This window comes from Coturnix japonica, chromosome 2 (assembly GCF_054131305.1).
Source record: "Coturnix japonica strain WE chromosome 2, WE-NBRP24, whole genome shotgun sequence".
Lineage (NCBI taxonomy): Eukaryota > Metazoa > Chordata > Aves > Galliformes > Phasianidae > Coturnix > Coturnix japonica.
Window position 1 is genome coordinate 127,567,513 of NC_140664.1, and position 20,699 is coordinate 127,588,211.

Genomic DNA, 20,699 nt, shown 5'->3' on the forward strand with positions numbered 1-20,699 from the left:
GAGGGTGTGGAAGTACACCAACAGGGTGTGGGGATGAAGCAGAAGACTTTGGGTTCAAAGCATCTTCTTAACTCCTTCCTTTCTAGGCTACTGCTAACAAAGTACATGAGAAGTCAGGCTGAGAAGGTTCCCCCAAAATGATGATGTTATTTTATTATCCAAAGCACTTGCTGTAAGAACCTTCAGCACAACGTAGCTGCACCATCCATTATGGGCCCTATTCAAATGTTCCCCTTTGCCAGAAAGGTTATTCATTCCATAAACATAGGAGGCACTTTATCTTCTAAGCCTCCTGGAAAATGAAGTTCAAACCTGCATAGGAATCCTGCTGTCCTTACTGGGAAATAACTATGAAGTTACATCCCCTGTTGGTATCAGTGGATGAGAGGGAAATGTCAACAAATTCTCAACCTAGTGACAGTGTGGGAATCTTATCAGGCAGCTGAGATTGCAACTTTTGTAGCAGGCCTATGTTTAGGTAGGAATGTTTCGCTTGCATAAGGTATTAGTCAAGGAACACTACAAGGGTGTAGAAGCCCAAGACTCCCTGCTGTTGATTTCAATTAGGCAAAACATCTCCAAAACACAAAGTTGTGCATGTAGGAATGTGCTTGCAAACCTGATAGTCAGATTTAAATCTGTTCGAAAACAAAAAGGAAAGTTGTGTTTTGACAAACTTATGACACTGTCCAGGATCTTTTCCAGAAACTTTTCCTTATTCATGACACTACTTCGCATACTAAGCAGCCATGAATAATTTATACCTGCAGGATTATCCATTACTATAATTAAGCTTTAATATGGGTCAGTCCTCTAGCGTACAAGTCTCATCATCTCTACTCAGAAATATTTGTAAAGCTCTAGCAGTATTTCTTTTAAAACCTGCCGATATGCGTAAGAGGGCAGTGTTAATGAATTCCCACAACCAGCCCTTGTTGCAACTTTTTCTTTGTTGCAGAATGAATAATATACCTCTAGGACAAAGTGACACTGCTAAAATTAATGAAAACATAGCAGAATATCATGTCTTTGCCATAATGGCCTAATTCCAGACTCACTGCAGATTTCTGTGGAGAATTAAGCAGTGAAGAATTAGAAAACATTTCTTCCTATTATCTACAACTCCATCTAATTAGTGAATTTTGTCATTATTACATGACAGAAGAAAAAATCCATTATTAAATAGTCTTTGTACAACATTTCTTAATTGTGATGGGTTTAAAATACTGTAGCAGTCATCATCCATAGACCCAAATTGACATTCAGTGCTACCAATATTGGCATTGTGAGACCATCAGTGAAAACTGCAGTGTGTGGAAATTATGAAGTTTAAAGAAAACTGAAGCCCTATTTAAATGATCACTTCCCATAATTTACCAGCATCATCTTTCTGAAGAGTAAACAATTAACAGCTAACACAGCAGAATGCACATGCTTTAAGCCATGATATCTGAAGAGAAATCACATCTCTCCAGAACTTCTTTAAGTATCTGCACTATCTGCTAAAAATCACAGATATTCTGATGTAAAATAAAAATTAAGGTCAAAGAAAGCCTGAAAGCCTTTTGCAGGTATCTACTCATTAATTATTCTAATCAAAAAAAATCAAAAAGATCAAAAACCAAAAAAAAGCGCAGCAATTAAAGCTGGCAAAGGCACAAATTAATTTGAAAAATCCATTAAAATCCATTTTACTTCAATGCAGTTTGAACAAATCCACAACTGACCTGACAGTAAATACCAGGTATTGCTAACCTTGCTTATTCGGTTCAATAAAAACCACATCAGTTCTCACGCAGAGTCCTCTGATATTCTGGTGAATAAACTGTCTGGAAGATGCAGTCCAAACAGTGCCAGAGCCTGAATGAAGTGAGTAGCAGGAGAGGGTGACAGCATCAGGGAGAGGCACGAGGGCAAGCTATGGGATGCCTTATTTTACCCTATTAAATCTCACAGAGCTGTATCTTGCAGAGTAACCTGGTGCTTTCAGAGACCTACTGCAGTATCAGGAACATTTTTCGTACTCCTACTGTAGGAGAGAATGCATCTCCAGCATTCCATAACCACTGCTTTACTTCCAATGTTCAGCTTCACACACACCAATGGAGTTTGTCACTCCAGGGCTCAGACACCTCTTCCATTTTTTCCAGAGCACCGGGAAATGTGCTCAACAACAGATGCTCTACTTCCTATCTCTCCACTCCTTACTAATCCCTAAGACCCTTTTTCCTTTCCTGTGGCAGTACTGTAAGGTTTATCTGATTGTACTAACCAAGTCACTATTGCTCATGTCTTTCTTTCTGGCAGATTTGTGAGGCATGACTGACCTTCACACACTTCTCTGGTCTTCCCCAGTATATCATCTTCACACATGCATTGCTGGCCTTTAAAGAGCAATTTCTTGTCATATCATTTAATTTTCAGAAGTCAGTCTTACCCACAGCTCTTCAGATTTCTATGGGAACTAGCATCCAGATAATATTGTTTTGGTTTCCTTCCTCTCTTACCTGGGAGTTCTCAGTACGTTCATCCAACTATTTCAGCAATTCAGGAAACAAGTTTGGATATTTCAGTTTATTCCAAAAATAAACAATGAATCATGAATAGAAATGTTGTCTTTACAGAGCTGGGAATAGTAAATGAAATTAAATGAGAGCAAATTTGGAGTACAGCACCAAAAGGGCTATAAAACTCAGACCTCCGAGTATGACAAAACCTTTGGTCCATTCCAGTATTTCTTAGCAATTTGAAAATTGCCACATTTCAGTAGTAATATTTTATATATCCAGTGTTTCCTCCCTTCCACGAGGTTTAGTCACATCTACCAACATTGTGAAGGTAAAAATTAATTAGAAACATTATAAACATCTTAATTCAAATTTTTGAGAGATGCTAAATGTATTTGGAGTAACTCATTTCCAAGTGTGTCTTCGTTAAAAAGCTGCTGGGAATAAAGACTGTCATCAGGACTTTGATTTCTTCCTTGATTTAACTCCACCAGCAAGATGAACATAAAAATAACACAGACACCCCAGTAATAATGAGTCAACAGTTCTAAAGCAAGAAAATCCAGTTAAAACACAGACATTCTGTTTTTCATCTGCCAGAACCTCAGTTAAAACTATATTGTCGGTACTCTTAAAATTTACTCAAAAACAAAAACACGCTGCAGAATACTGGATGACATCAAGAGCTCATTGTTAAAACAAAGTTCTTGAGTTTAATTGCAGAAGAGAATCATGAAAATGTTGTATGAAAGGTTTCTTTCCCAATACCAATACTTTCCCAAGCTCAGCAGCACAAGTGGTTATTTTAAGCTGTTGCAAGAAAAGAATGCCTTATGCTCAAAATGTGTTTTGCCAAGTCACTTGCGAGTAACAACAAATTGCTTCAAGGTCATTCTGCTTTCCTGGGATACAGAGAAGGAAGCCACAGAACAAAAATGAGAGTGGCAGAGAGAGAGAAGGCAGCAGTTGAATATTAGTTCTATGGAAAAGTTTCGAAGAGAAAGGAAACAAAAGGGCATACTGAGTAATACTTTGGCATTTTCAGGTTCTGCTATCCAATTTACTGCACTAGATCCAGATGTCCCATGGTTCACATTGTTTTATGCATTTATGGCAACAAACTTCAGAAGTACAACAAAAAATTGTTGTTTTTCTCTGTTTATGCTCGAGTTGAATTCTTAAGTTGCAGAGTCAAAGAAAACTCAAATATAAATGCAGCTGTAAGTTTGCTTAAATGAGGCAGAGAGACCCAAATTTGGAACAAACAGCACCACTTGAAGTATTCTGATTAGGTGCTGATGGAAATCCAAAGATAATACAAGTTTACGTGTGCAGCTTTCATCATGTTCAAAAGTTCTTGAACGTTTTAAAGGGAAAACAGACACAAGGTCACCCGAATCTCATTCTTTCTATGAATTCTGAATGCAGAATTCACTAAAAAACTCAGATTTTGCATAACTCTCCCTAAAAAGAAGAGTGAAAGAATAAAAATAAAGAGCAGCCAGATATTGTATTCACAGCTCTCCAGGCCCCAGCCAGCCTTTAACCTCAGGATCATAACACTCAAAATAGAGCTATTTTTTTTCTGTTGGTTTCAAGTTAACATTTGTTACAGAAAAATACAGTCATCCTTTCCAAAGCCACATTTTGTATATCACATGCTTCTCTAACTCAACAGTGCTTTCCAAGAGGAAGTAAACAAAACAACAGTATTATTTACAATTGACCGTATGTTTAAGACAAAAACCAAAAGTTCATTTCCTTTCCGTGATGCTGGGAAAAGTTCTTAATATGCCTTCATACTTTGTGAAGAAACAGCTCATAGTCTCTCCCATCATGCTAAAAACAAGCAAGTATTAAATTCATAATAATACTAAAAGAGTCTTTGTAGGTCTCCAGAAGGGGATGTAAACCAACTCAAGTGATCTCAAGAATTTCAGTTGCAGTTGTATTACTTAACATAGCTAGCTGTAGTTTATGAACATTTATGAGCTTTACCTCAAAACAGATTTATTGGACTAATAGTAATATTTAATGAATGAATGTTCACATTCAATGAATGTCCATCTCACTTTTATCAACACAGTTTCACTCAGTACAGCATTTCCATTTTTTTTTCAGTGTCTTTCTAAGAGGTTCAAAATATGTCTAAACCAGCACTAAGCACCAGCATCACCTCATCTTACACTGACCTGGATACTACCAGCATGCACACAAACACTGTAGTTAGCGTGAAAGTTCACTCCAAACACTACCAAACAATATTTCTCCATATTGTACATGTGCATTCAGTGAGGCATAAACATAAATTACGTGGTGTATGCACTTGTCTGAATACTTGGAAACAGTAAAGCCAGCAGAGGAAGCCCATTTTTCAGTTTAGAGACAATTGCTCAGACTGTAGCTATATACACCAAAATACAGCAAATTAGCAGTGGTTATTCTTGAGAATATTCTATTCACTGAATTCATTGGGACAGCAGTGAGTGAAATCACGAGATGCCAAAGCTTTTACAGCTACAGGTTGCTAATCACAAGCTAATCAAAATCTAACCTGTTAGGGTAAATGAACTGATCAATAACTGTCAGCAGCTTCATACCCTACGAGCTCTATTTGTCCGGCTCTTTAACAAAGCCAGTGTCTGTTTATAACAAATACCCACTGCTTTCCTGGGAAGAAAAGCCTTTAATTTCTCAGAAATATCGGAGCTACACCAAATACAGATGCTGTAGTTTCTACAGCTTTTCACTGAGCAACATCCTGAGCATCACTATGAAGGAAAGACTTATAAGTAATTGCATATGTGTTGGTTTTTTTTTTTTAATTGTCCAAAACCTAAGTGACTAAATGAAAATTCAGTTGAGAATAAGTAATACTCATCCACACAATTTTGAAATAGGAGGCAATACAGCAATTCACTGAATATCTTTTTCCATGGACAAATAAGAGCCTAAGTACTTCCATATTACACCCAAAGTACAAGGACCGCTGAAGTGTGTATGCGCTTTGGTCTGCCAGGAAAAACCATAGTTAAATACAGCTGTTTTTTGCTGAGTGGTGTTTTTTCTCTCTCTTTTTATTTTAATTTGCTTCAGAGAATGCCTACCTAGTGAAAACTGAGGTCATCGGGTTTGTTATCATCAAGCTGGAAACCTGACAAGTTAACATATGTTTTTCTAAAAGCCTTTAAATAAAGGGCTACTTTTACAAGTAACAGAAATCCAAGCAAAACAGTTCGCTAATCTAAATAAAAATACGGTTCTGATAGCTAAATGAACAAGAACCATGCATTTTTCAAGTGACTGAAATAGGTTACACAGTTCAATAGCAGCAAGTTGAAGGAAATTATTTCTCCTTTTGTTCTGGCATGAACACCACAAGATACAAACAGATTCCTGGTTCTTGTAGACAAATATTTTTCAAAAATACCCCCAAATATATTAATAAATTAATTAATAAATAAATAATAACACTACCCACTTGTATACATGGAGGGTTAGAGATAGAGGGATAATATTGGTGTATTTCCTTGGAAACAATCTTCCACAAAAAAACTCTCAACTACAATTTCACTTCAATTATAAAAATGGTTGCCATGAAAAAAACTACCCAAGTGAGTATTTCTTAATTTTTGTTTTAGTACTATTGCTCCAAATAACTCAATTAACCATGTTCATGTGTAGTGACATTGTGTAATACAAACATCAAAGTTGCATGCCAGCTAAATTAGAAAGCACTGTGCACTTTCTCAATGAAGTATGTTAAAAGACTGAAGAGCTTTCAGAAAGGAACAAACAGCGTAGCAAAATCATTTTTTCCATGCAGGTTTTTTCATGCTTTTCTCTTTAAGGGGAAAACATGACTGCACAATACAAATAATCCCAGAGAGTAACTGGTCAACCCTTACCCATCTGTTCTGTTTTACTAAATGACAAAAGAATACCAACACAGAGGGACAGAAAAAGCTACATAAAGTCACCCTATCATGCTGCATGTTAATGGAAGGACACTGTCACAAAGATACTTCTCTTATTCCATTCAGAACAGCTGCTGTCTCTAAGGATCTTTGTTATAGGTTAGAAAATTTTCTCCATGGAGACAGTGGAATATTCCTCACATTACTTAAGAGTTATACTAATATAGTTCACTATACGAAGTGAAAAAGTTCATCAGGAGGACAGTCTGGTCCTTAGCTGCTTCATATTCTATATTTTGCTAATAAAGATGCTGCATAAACAATCATGAAACAGAAGTGACAAAAAAGAGAAACTAGTATTTTTCACTGTGGGAATGATCTAAAGAATTATAAAAGCAAACTGATTTTCAGAAATACAAATGACAGATAATAAGCAACACAACAACATTTGTCAACAGGAACATAAAGGCCTTTTTGTGAAAATGAACGCTACAATAATAACTGTTTAGTTTTAAAATATCCTGGACATTGGGACTTTTTGTCCCAATTAAAAATAAATATTTATAAGCTTATATTTATAAGCTTTATCAGCTTCTGTTTCCTGGAGGTTTGTGGCCCTGACTGTAGCAAGGAGGTTGGAACCTGATGATCCTTGGGGTCCCTTTCAACCCAAGCCATTCTATGATTCCATGATTTAACTTTGACTTTAACTAACTGTACAGACTTCAGTGATATTTTCAATGCTTGCACATTGTCTGTTTTTAAACAAGATGTACCAGATTTTATATATATAAACTATTATTAATTGGAGTTATGCTCAGGACCTTGTCATTATGAGTCTTGTATCAGCTCCTGCTAACACAGAACTAGCTGATACACTTGATATGGAAGCATAAAATGTAAAGCCAACAATCCAAAACTACAAGGAACGAGGAAGGTCAGCAGTAAAATGTAAGATAGGAAACTGGAAAACAATGACTAATGATTGAAATGCTTGAAGAGATTAAGTATGAAGGTCAAGTGAGAAAGATTAATTCAAGGATATATGCCAATACAGCACAGTATGTGTTTATATTGCACTTTCCTAATCAATGCTACAAGGTCTTTAAAAAAATAATAACTGATAAATGCTACCAGCAGAGACATGCCAGATTCACAGAATCAGAGGAAATGAGCTTGGCAAATCTGGAAATAAATACTACCAGCTACTAGTATCTTGTCCATCTGTACACAAAAACAATATTGCAATAATGACTTTGCTTGTTTCAGTTGCAGTCAAAAGCTTTTCAGCTATTAGTCACACACATATAAACACCCACAGAGTTTCACTGAGAGGAATTACCCCATTCAAAGGCGGCAAGCTGAGAGATAACAGCCAACAAATGAAGTCTTCCAGTCACCAGAATTTAAGCATCTCCTTCTGAAGCAAGAAGCACACGAGGAGCTAAGAAGTGTATGATTCAAATAAGTCATAAGTCTTATACAGAGATTCATGTGTATGTACATATTTGTGTATTTAGAGACAGCTTCCACCAGTCTCCTTGAGGCCCGTAAGCAAAAGCTAAACTAATCGCACAACTTGAGACCTTGAATATGAGATAACTAACGGGAGGTTTTAATTAGCTTTTCATGAAATCTTAGCTGGGCACTATTTTTATTGAAGAAATTCCTGAAAACTCAGCACTGTTACTATATACCGCTCTGTATTTCAGACAGCAAGGAGTCTTCATGTCCCAAGATTCTCCACATAATTTTTCTTTATAAAGTCCTGGTTGAAATAACTGAGACAATAAAGTTTTGTCACAAGAAATATCTGTAGTCGAAGTATCAACTTCTGAAAAGTTAGCCTAAGAGTCATCATTTGGCCTCTTTTCAAGGATATTTAAAGAGTGTGTTACTTCCAATAGAGGCAATTAAAGATCCAGTCAGTGACAGAGCAGGGTCCTAAAGCACACTTGCAGGCTGAAGTCTGCACCAGGCTCAGGCACTCTCATGAGCTTCAGCAAACACAAGTAGCTTTGCAGAGGGAAGAGGCGTGTTTACATAAGCCTTTACAGCTTGCCACAGTGTTTCTCACCTTACCCTTTTGAAGACATAGTTCAAAGACAAAAATATCTATAACCTCAATCAATCAACCAATAAAGAAAAACCTCTTAGTTGACCGTGATCTAAATCTCTATTTAAAAAGGAGGAAAAACACACACAGGGTCCAACAATGTACAAATATTTTCCAAAGTTCTGTGTAACCAGAAATTATCCAAATATTTGGATATCCAATATCTAAAAAGATTTATGAAAAACCATCCACAGCATGAAAAAAGTGTGTATTTTTCATATATTCAACTGGTAACATGAAGCTTAACATGCATATTCAATTTTTCATATTATTGTTCCTCTGAGATTTTTTATTATTATAACAGTTACTTCAACTCATTTTTGTACTTCATCCTTCAAAGAACCAAAGAGAAGAGAAATTCATTATTTTAATAAAATAATTCCTGTACTCTCCAACAAATCATAACAAAAACAGACTTCCCACATCTGTTAAGCAAACAATTCAAAAAAAAAAATAAAATAATTCTTTGTATTGTTTGACTGTGCACACTGAGCTTCTTTCGTAGCTATTTGTACTTACACGGTCTTTGTCATCAGCAACATCACAGAGAATGTCATCCAGATCCAAGATGCCACCATCCCCATGCTCCAGTCGATGTACTTGAATCCAGTAGTTTGGATCCTGCACAAAGGGAGGAAAAAGTCATCAGAGATCAAAAACGTGACGGAAAAAAGGTTATCACACCCAATACAATGATCATCATGGTTCTAAAAACACTCAGCATTAAAACACCTATTTAGTTCATACTCCTGTAATATAATATAAATTAAAACACAAAGCCAAAGCACTTATTTTCAAATAATCATGAATGTGCTTTCACATGATAAGCATGATCACAGTCCTAACACTAGCACACGAGAGAAAGAGGTTCCCAGAGTTACTGTTTTCATGCACTGTATGAAAGGAAAACATTCTCCTCTAAATGAGCCAACTCAGACAGTGGTCAACAGGCATAAAATTGTGTGTGTGTTTGTTGGGGGGGGAGGGAAGGAAAAGAAAAAAAAAAAGAGAAAAGTGTGTTTGCTTATTTTGTAGATTTTTTTTTTCTATACAGTAGCTGCAAAAATTTAACAGCTTGTCTTATGGATAGAAATGTTGTTCATTCAGAACAGTTCAGAAGTGTAATGAAATGGTACAAAAGGGCTTTCAACCAGTGCTTGCTGAGTTGGTAGTGGGATATCTGAGTTACATTAAAGGAACACTTTACATTTTAATTAAGAAAAGATGTGTATATATATGCATGTGTTTTTACATATGTAAATATGCCTACCAGTAATTGGAAAGACTAGCTTCATAGCTTTTACTATTACTTTTAGTACAGAAGAAAGTCATAACCGAAAGAATAACAAAGCATCCACAAAGTGTCTTCTGCGTGTTCTTACATCACGTGCTTGCTGACTACAACTCAACTTGTTATTCTTAAAAGGTTTGTTTTCCAATAGGCAGAAGTTGTACTATAAACACACAACCTGAACAAGATACGCAATCTTTTCTTACTTCTCAAATATTCCCCCTTAACAAAGCCAATGCCCCAGGCTGTTGTTAAGCATAAAAAGAGTAGCAGAGTTTTGTTGCTTTTCACAGAGCAGACACGACTGCAGAAAGCAACTATTTGAGGACCTTCAAACTTGCAACACCTTGCAAAGTGTGCCTGCCTTCCTAGAAATAGTCACTAGAATGAGAGTCTGGAAGTCAAAACATTTGATGTCTTAAAGGACAGAACAGAAAAAACGGGCCAACCAGAAATCCTCCAAATCCATCCATCCATATTTTTAAATCTCAAGAGTACACGCTGCATGAAATTTAGGGCAACACACTCCACAGAAGAACATCAAATGATGTTCATTTTGTTTGTGATGTCCTAGAACTCTATTTCCCAAGTATGAAAAGCAACTCTGTATGCGATATGTTCACATGCTTTTGGAGAAATGTGATAACCGTGAAACTTGCCTCATTTCTATCTGAGAAAATTCAGCTAAAAACAGTCATTATCCAAGAGATTTCTGAAATTAAATTTATGGTGTTTTTCTCTAAGTTCTGTACCTATTAAAGATCATTACCTCACATTTCTTCTAAGCAAACACTTACCATACAGTTAACTGATTTCCCTAATGCGTGGCTTTTTCTTCAAACTGGAATTGGCCTCACTGCACTTTACAGGAAATAACTCGCCATCCACTTACGTAAAGTAAAAATTCAGAAATAATTTAAAACAACACTACATTACGCACATTATCACACATGCAGAGGAACTTCAAGATGCTAAGAAACTTCAAAGACTCTTAATGAACAAGTTCTCAAGCAAAGTGCATTAAAGACGGGACTTTGTAAATTCTGCTCTAAGGCTAAACGGAAAGACAGCTTTCTTCATCCTCTAGCCCATTACAAAAAGCTTCTCTCTCTGGTACCTAGACCAAACCATGAGACACAGTTATGAACACCCAGGCTTTGAAGGCACAAGAGAACTGACAGGCTAGGAAATCATCTTATGGTCTTCATTCTCATTCCCACTGCTATTTAATCCAGCTCAAAAAATCTATCAAAACAAACAACACACAAACTCAAAATGGAACTTTAATATTCCTGTCAGCTTTTTTTTTTTTTTTTTTTTTCCCTTTCTATCATAAGTAATTCCCACCTCCAAGGCAAACATAAGGAAACATGACCGATTACGGTATCAATAGTAGGAACACCCACTTCTAAAGCACTATTGTGCTATTTCAGTATGTTCAATCTGCATTAAAAATAGCTTTGATAAAAGCTGCATCACTTTTGCTAATTAGTTCCTTTAAAAGTTTCTCGATATTACATAAGAAGTTTGAGATAGACTTCATTTTTTCTGCATTACCTATTTGTTGTGCCATAACCTCAACTACTCTGGTCGCTTTTCCTGTTTGACAAGGTCCTGATACAAAACAGTAAGTTAGCAAGACCAGACAAGAAATATATAAAACTAGTTTGGCAAGAATTTACTCTGGCAGGATTTGGTAAGTAAATATGAAATAACAATGAAACTTTTCATTAAAGCCTTCTCCAAACTTCACAGAGCAGTCCTTCTCTTGAGGCCCTTTTCCTCCATTAAAGTTTTCCCATAAATCAAAGACTTGGAGGGGGAGGCTTGGGAAGGAAGAGTTCCAGCAAGGAGTGGAAAAATCACGTGCCGTAGAGATTAGTTATGCCATACCCCCTGCACCACCTCCCCGCCCTCCCATCTAAAAAAAAAGGAAAAAAAAACCCTAGTGATTTTACTGCATTAATAAAGTTCTATACAGGGCCTTGAATTTCCAAGCTTAATTCTATGTAATAATTACACAAACAAGATGGAAACATATAAATTGCACAAATGCTCAAAGTGAAATTCCTGGCCCGTACTCTGTCTACAACAAACACACGTTGCATAAGAAACAGCTTATATGCTCTATTTGCTAAATGCAAAAGAGACTGAACCAAGATCAGCACTGACTTGAATTCAAGTACTACTACATTGACTTTACAAGGATATATGTATTCACTGCTTGGTCAAGTTACAGTTCTCCACTGCAGTCATTAAACAGATATTCAGAATTTCCCATGTGAAGGCAGTATTGCAGTCCTCAAACATTTTCTGAAGCAGTCAGAATTACTGTTTTGGCTTCGAACAGTTAGTGATTCATAATGTGGAAATTGGCACCGAACAGAGTTTAGTAGAGTTACTTCATCAGTGGGGCAGATTGCCCCAACGACTCCTTCAGGATACCTCAGGGACCTTCAGGGTCACAGTTTCCTGGTGGCAGAGCAGAGCTCCAAATGCGGTCTCATCAACAGAGGACTTGCTCCAACAGTAACTCAGAGATGCTGCCTCCTTACAGAGTATGGAAAGAGACGCTTGCAGGACTGAGACACTCGCCCATTAGACACAAAACATAAAGACTACAAAGGACATTGTGTCTAGAAGGCAGAAATGACAATTTCTGCAAAGATGAAAAAAAACACTAAACAAAATGAAATCTGTATGTATATATAGAGACTTTTTTCATGAAACTTGCTTCAGAATTTTTCTGGTTAAAGAAAGCATTATCACAGACATGAATATTTTGCTGCAGTTTCAAAACGTGACATTGGATATTACAGTAGATTTCCACAAAACAAAGCCATCTTTATAATCTCTCACCCTTCTCACGATTGCCTAAAAAGGTCTACAAATTTGCAATGCATTTAGAGGTATCAAAACATTCTTTGATAGGAAACTCGGAATTACAGTGCTCTATCAATGTGTAAATTAGCAACGTGTAACATTACACAAAAGCTATATAAATGTCACTGGTGCATGTAGAAGAACTAGCAAGTTCACTTCATTGAATAAAAGGACAGAAGTAATGCTAAACCTGATTTATAGCATCTTCATTTAAATATTGCATCACTCAGCTCAAGTCTAAGCAAGTCAGATCTCCTGTTTCCTGTGCACACCCATCTAACTATTCTACTTGATGGTGATTATAAAAGGTACTTAGAATTTAAAATCATGAGCACCACATTTTCTGCTCCAACGTCCTCTATAATGGAAGATAAATATTTGCTATTTGAACACTAACAGAGAGTGGAAGCAAAAACAGTTTAGCAAAGCTCGTAAAAATGCAGTCATTCATATTCTGTTTATTCCATATGACACAACTTGTTAAAAGCACAAAGGAAAAACTGAGAAAATTATTAGTTTAAGTAACATCATTCAGTATTCTATAGCTAACAATGTTATGTTCCCACATAGTAGAAACAAGGAACACATGTGGAAAACAATATCTAGAAGCAGGAATGGAAACTATAATTTGTTCTTAACTAGTGGCATAGACAGTTTTCTTATGCTTTTTATTTCTAAATGTGTGCCTTAGTTTTTGCAAACTTACCCATTCCAAAAATATATGTTTAAGATTAAAAGTTACAATAAATAAGCTTGTCCTTTGAAATATTTTGCCGTGCCATAGAAGAGAGTACCATAAACTTCACTGGAAAGAGCAATCTACATAAGTAACTCTGGAAGTAATGCCTCCTATTTATTTCCAAGGAAGCTAAAATAGATACAAAGAGCACAATCACACTAGTTGATAGAGCACATTCTCATCTACAGAACACCATTTCTCAATGCAGTCATCACCGTAAGCTGTGTATCTAACCAGCGATGAATAAGAGCCTGCATGCCATGCTTGTAAAAGTCTGCACGAGTGGATGTGACCCACTGTCAGGTCAGTGCAGGGCAGTTCCTCATGTTCTGATCCTGCCCGCCCAGATCGGCCCAGCAGGGAGCACTGTGAGCAGGCAGCCACTCCCCAGCAGGGCCTTCCCACCCAGGGTGTGTTTCCTAACCTCAGGTAGGTGTGTACCCACTGCCACTGCCACTTGTTGCACATCTAGAATTCACGTTAAACAGACGACTTCCACATATACCCTTATTCTCAAATCTAGTCAAGATTTGCAACAGTACATTGGGAAGTGGGCTGCCTGTCATGCGGAGCTCGCCACGGTTTCCTGAGCCTACTTGATACCATCTTCCTAAAGCGGAGGTGAATTCAATTTGGGTACATTAAGTGCTTTTCGGCTTTAAGCCCTTTTTCATTATGTAGCTCCACAGAGGATTTTTTAAAAACAAGGCCAACTAGACAGTTGTGCACAATGACTGTGGAGCTGCAGGGGCAGTTCCAAAACATTCAACGCAACATTTCCTTCATAAATGAAGAGATAAAAGGAAAGTTCTAAGCATGAATTTCTGGTTTCTGCTTAAAATCACCTGGAATTTGAGGGTACATCAAAACGTGTGTGGCTGAGTGTTCTGAGAACAGATAGAGTTCTTGTGGCAAAAGATTACACACAGATCAAAACTAAGACAATAACCCAGCTCAGGCGTGGACCGGACCTGTCTGCTCAGCAGCATATGGCACTCGGGCATGTTAGCACAGGCTGAAAGGAAAATAATGGTTAATAAAAAACGAATGTGTCTGAAAATTTGCCAACAAATTCATTCATTTCCCTGTCTAGCACTGTACTGGAGGAGGGAACCGTCAAAACAAGCTTCCAGGTGCCAAGAAAAAGCCACGAACGCTCTTGATGTGAGCTGGGCTTCCATCACTTTGCACAGCCTTGTCGCTCAGCAAGGAGGGCAGAAACCTGGGTTTGCATTGCATCTCATCCCCATCACAGACCTCCTGGAATTTCAGACACAAAGACCTCCTGTGTAAAACATGCAGCAGAGGGGAAGGGAAAAAGCAGCTCTGAAGACAATAGCATTCTCTTAGATATGCTGACACTGTGCCATGGACAGTTTGCAATGATTTTCAGCATAAGTATGCTCACCATGCCTGCCAGAGCACAAGCCTGCAAAATACTTAGCATTAATGAAAGTACTCCTGTATGCCTCAGAAGGCACCAGATACCAGCAACTCAAGTTACCAGGCTGAGCTGAGCTACCTCTTCCTTTCATGATGGCAATCCACCTGCAGCCACTGCTTTCCTCCCAGTTTTGGAGCATGTTTGCTCTACCTTGTCCAGTGCCCCACGAAACAAACAAAAAAAGGGCTACGAAGAGTACAGAAAATCACTGAACATGGAGCACTAGAAGATAAGCCTCATCCTTTTCATCTTTTTGCTCCTTACCCCAGAAAATTGCTCTTTGGACTCAGTACCAAGCTGAAGTAAATTTAGCAGTATTTTGTACAACAGAAACAAGGACATACACCAAGAAAGGTTACTTATCCTGCCCTTAAAAGTGTGCTTGGTCCAGGGTTCCAGCTTTTCAAACACAGAATCATAGAAGCATTAATTACACACACGTCTTCAACCGAGAGTTACATAAATAATTATGGATATGAATCAGTTATGAAAAAGAGAAAAACATGCAGATCTGATCACTGCAGAACCTTGTTCCACTTTTACATTGACCAAAACTGTTGCAGCCCCACTAAAAGAGCTTTTACTTTGCAAAACTCCACTCAAGATAATATCTGAACATCTGGCTAGTATCACTTTTCCCGAGACAATGAAATGTTGGAAAGAGTCTTTATGAAGTAGAAAGCAATGTTAGTTTTTGCATGCATCCTACATGTACATTTTTAACAGTAACAGTCATTTACTTAAAAAGTTACGATGTTGCATTATAGGGTTCAGTCCTCAGTATAGAAGCCTGATAACCAAACTATTCAGACAATTATTAGAGCACTTGAAAAACAAAGTATCTCCAAAAACACACTAAATTGAAATAACGTGGTAACTTACTGGAACACTACTATGTATTGAGTTGTGTTGCATTACTACTAGAGTACAAAAGCATCAAAGAACTACTGGATCTTGCCCCAAAAAACAAAAGTTTGCCATTAAGAATAGTGAATTTACTTCAGCTGTCAGCCATTGTGTAGGTCACACTGACTTTCAATACAGATTAAGCTCTTACTCTTCTGAAACAAAAATGCACTCAGCAATTTCCTGAACCTATCAGCAAATTAGTCCGAGATGTACCCCAGAGGCACCCCAGAAATACTCCTGTTTTTCTACCCTACAAAGTTCTAGATAAAAATACGTCTTAAGATGTGTAATCCTTTCTATTAGTGTGTTAGCTTTAAAACCAAGGTTTACCAAGAAATTACACCTTTATCTTAAATCAGCTTCACGGTATCAGTTAAATATCACATCAACACACTGCTGGTTAGCATCCCATCCTGGCACAGTTTGGGAAGGAACCTTGGGCAGCCCCAGTTCCAGATGCAGCACCCAGCTGTGACCCAAGCACACCGGGCAGCAGGGCAATGCCCTGCCTCCTGCCCTGGTCCCCAGCCCCAGCCAGGTCCCTTCCTTCCCGCAGGTGGCTGGGCAGTGGCCGTTGGCCATCCCAAGCCTTCGAAGTGTTGTCGGTGACAACTCGAAGCTCTGAGGTGACACTCCTCACACGCAGCCCGGCTGCCACCAGGAGGTGCCGTGCCACAGGACAGGGCCGGCTCGCAGACCCTGGGTCGGCCAACGGGAAAAGCTGCTTTCTGCTGCCAGGCAGGGCAGCACGCCATTAGAATGCACATGGTTTGAGATGCAATAAATGCTTAAACTTTTGCGTTTGCTTGTGAAAGAGGGACGCTTGTGTTCTGTTAGTTTATGTTTTGTTTTGCTTTGTTTTACCCTTAGTGCTATTTGTTTCTGCTCTGCAAGTTCTTGTTCACTAGGTAAAAAATAAAACAATGAAGAAAAATATATTGAGTGGATCTATAAACTCTCTCATGGCCATGGTGTGAGCACTGAATAACATCATTCCTCTTAAGCTGCAAGGAAAATTTAATATGGGATTGATTTCTCTGTAGGAAAGCCCTAGATCTATATTCCAGCACTGCCACAGCCTCCAAGTGTGCCAAATCCACAATAGGGTTAAGAACAATTTGTCCTTTTCACTGCATTTTGCTGTAGTGTAGAGCAAACACAATCAGTAATGCAACAAAACAGTGTATCGTTAACATTTTATTATTATTAGCTTCAGATTACAGATATGAAATATGGCAGCTAGGTCCAGAATTCACAGTCATGCCATATAACATACTGACTACATTGGCACACAATCTTCTATGCAGGGGCATCGTAATTTGGGCAACAATGGTGAAAAAATGCAGAACATCCTTGGTTTGCAGCCTGACAATTGACCCATAAGTGAATCTGAAGGGAGAAGTGATATCTGTTTCTCCTAAGAGCTTATATTTCATCCATCCATCCATCATTACAGCATCGCTTGGATGTAAGCTTACATTGGTTTTCATCCACAATGAAAGCTCTTCAAAATCAGTAGCAGTTTCAGACTGGAGTAATGTTTTTTTATTGGGATATGTGTATGGCTTTTATTCCCAAAAAATTGCAAGTCTGACCAAACCCTTCTTTCAAGGGAAGACTGAGGAGGGCATAAAAACACTTTTCTACCGTAGTAGCATCCAGCATGAGATGAAATAATACATTTTAGATATGTACTGGCAAGATTTTCATTTGAGGGACATCAATATGAAATGCCATGAAAGGTGGAAACAAAAAAAAATTTGATATACGCTCCTGAGTGAGCAGAGTCAATTAATCCTGTATTATGTGAACTCTAAGCTATCATTAATACACATGGAGACTTGCAAGTACATTACCACAAACAGAGCCTGACGTTTCCACAGCCTGTAAGCCATGAAGTCAGTGAAAAATACAAAATGTCCCTCTCTGTTCTGATGACTCTTGCTTCTCTGGAAGCTTCAAAGTCAAAGTGTGGTACTTTGCAGTATAAACAGCTTTGCTGAACCATGGGGAAGGAATGCAAAAGTTACAAGGAATAAAAGGAAAGTTTATTGCTGTTTAGGTCAGCTATGGTAGCTTACATTTCTGATAGGATTTAGAGCTTTATTAATTGTTCAAGCAAAAGGATTTCATACTGAGAGCAGAACCACAATTAGACAATAGGCAACTATGTAAATGATATAGATAAAGCACTCATACAGTGCCATGAGTTCAATAATGAGGATAAATGTGCTTTAGGAAGGTATGATTCAACACATTATCTCTACAGAGCAAAATAGGAAAGCACCTGCCTTTGCCCTGCCAGGTGGCCCAACCTCTGTGCCTGCTGCAAATAACTAAATGGGGGACTTAAAGAGTTTCCAGTGTGTACTATAAAACTGTTCCCAAGTCCACAATGACCTTGCCACCGTTTGCATGGCAAGGCAAATGCCAACATCATCCCTTCCTTCATCCTCCACAGCCATGTAGAGACTGTGTCACACAACAGCCAGCTTTCTGTGCACCCAGTGCAGGCTGACGTGAAGCACCCACCATTGTACCTTTCTGTTTTGTACCAACAATCAGAGGAGAAGCTTTGCTAACACACGTGTATGCACACCCACATGAGGGCCTGCAGGTCAGACACACTGAGATCCTTGTTTCTGAAGCTGCTAGCTGGAAATGTGGAAATAATCAGAGCAGTCTGTTAATCTGTCTGTTAAATACTTTTCAAGATATTTTAACCAAAACAAACCTTATTTTCATCTCTGGGGGGAAATTGTAACAACAATATTCAGCTATTATTTTTCCAAACTGCTCAATATTTTGAAGCAGTTTGGACAGTTCAACATTTTCTTATGGCATGAAATGAAGCACAGTCATTCACTCCTGGACACTCAGCATTTATCCAAAGCTTACAGTGCAATCACAGCAACTATCATATTCATCATTATTTTTATGTCAAACAAAACAGATCTGCCAATCTATTTGATTTCAAGGTTCTGAATAGTACCAATCCAGAGCAGAAACTGTGAGGTAGGGCTCCGGGAATGGGTGAAGAAGGAAAAGCACCTTTACTTCCAAGCTCTTAAAATTAATAATCTCTGGGATTATTTGCCTTTTTTTTTTTTTTTTTTTTCCAAAAGTGTTTTAACTTCTATAGATAAAACCTTAGGAAAACAAATAAATAAAAATACCCTACGATAGCCTTAGATTAGTATGACTGTATTATAACTGTCTGACCATGTTGCCAGCTATTACCACCTCTTATGATTAAGCATAATAAGCACATGGTGAGCTGGAGACTTCAAGGAAAAAATAAAGACAGAACTAATGCTGAGTGCTACCAACTCCACATTTCACTCTTCCCACTGTTCCAATTTAACTTCAACTGTGGAGACCTCACTGCACTCTACAACTTCCTGAAGGGAGGCTGTGATGAGGAGAGGTTTGGCCTCTTCTCCCAGGCAACAAACAGGACCCAAGGAAATGGCCATAAGTTGTACCAGAAGAGGCTTAGATTAGACATAAGGAAAAGCTTTTTCTCTCAGAGAGTGGTCAGGCACTGGAATGGCTGCCCAGGGAGGTGGTGGAGTCACCATCCCTGGCAATGTTCAAGAGGCGTCTGGATGAGGAGCTCCAAGATATGGTTAGTGGCTTGTGGTATCATTGGTAATGGGAGGGCAGTTGGACTAGATGATCTTGTAGGTTCTTTCCAATCTTGTGATTCTATGATTCTATGATAAGTCCACACTTAGTTCTAAGGTCACTGGTTACAGTTCTTCCTTCCAAACCTGCAGAACTCCTATTTCAATTCAGTATCTAAACTCAGGTCTGGTCCAAGCCCCGCCCCAGATTAACCAACAGAAATTCCCACTCCGTAAGTAGTGAAGAAAACCTACAACAGTAAAACCCCAATTCCACATCTTGCCCTCAGCCCTCATCACACCAGTGGCTCTGCCCTTACTGGTCTCACTTTCCAAGTCCTCTCATTTCCTCAACCTCATTTATGGTTCCAGAATTCCATTTATGCCAAAAATCACCCGGCCTCTGAGGCTGCCAGGTGCACCACAACATCCCCATTCTTCCTCTCCTTTCTCCCAACCTGCTCTTCTCCTTCATCATCTGCATTTATGTATAGCTCATGATCACTTCCATAGCTGGCCAACAGCAGCAACAGAAGGCACTTCCAAGATATTAAAGCAAACACAGATGACAACTACTTGGGTGGGGGGGTGGAACCCAACACACTATTTAAAAGCATATAAAGCACATGTTTTCCATTTATGACACCACAATCACTCCGCTGATATTCTTTCCAACTTTACCTCGCTATACCCTCACAGATGTGGCTGCATTAGTACATTAAACCCTGAAAATGAACTCACTAATGCAAGAAGATGGGGCATAGTATTAAAAACCTCATTTTACTTCCTCAGTTATCTTTTCCTTGTCAACTATAGCAATGGGGAGCAACTAACAGCAGGGCACTGAATTCTAAGCCATTACACATTTTCCCAAATTGCTTAAATCTCATAAAAGCAAGTTTGCACTCGTCAAAATTAAAGCAGAAGTCTTGATTAAGAAAGAAGCAAAACCAGCTAGTCGTCTTGACCAGAAAAGGAAAAAAAAAAGAAACACATCCAAACCAGTAAAGCAAAAAGTAAACCTTCAAGGCTTCTCAACTGTACAGTGAGTATATCACATAGGGGATTGTAAAGGCAGCTTCATTTTACCAGCTCAGATAATCTGTGTCTGTAAAGGTCTGATCAATGCAAGGACGATATGAAACTCTGGTGTTCTCAGTCCTAACTTGTAATGTGGTCCGAGTTAGAAATTCCCATTTTCATAGCATAGTCGACCTTGGCAGAAAATAAATAAATGACTCAAAACTAAGTAGTGTAACAATGTTAG

At 38.3% G+C, this 20,699-nt stretch overlaps 1 protein-coding gene across 34 annotated transcripts in view; it reads right to left on the reverse strand.

Moving 5' to 3' along the window:
• Positions 1-20,699, reverse strand: part of PARD3 (par-3 family cell polarity regulator) — a 424,727-nt gene that overhangs the window by 371,121 nt on the left and 32,907 nt on the right. For all 34 annotated transcript variants that reach the window (XR_014943142.1, XR_014943141.1, XR_014943139.1 and 31 more), the window contains exon 2: positions 9,060-9,161. Coding sequence is in view for 30 of the 34 variants with exons in the window: in XM_085538903.1 (XP_085395029.1) it covers positions 9,060-9,161 (102 nt within the window). In the remaining 4 variants the exon portion in view is untranslated. The remainder of the gene's footprint in view (positions 1-9,059; positions 9,162-20,699) is intronic.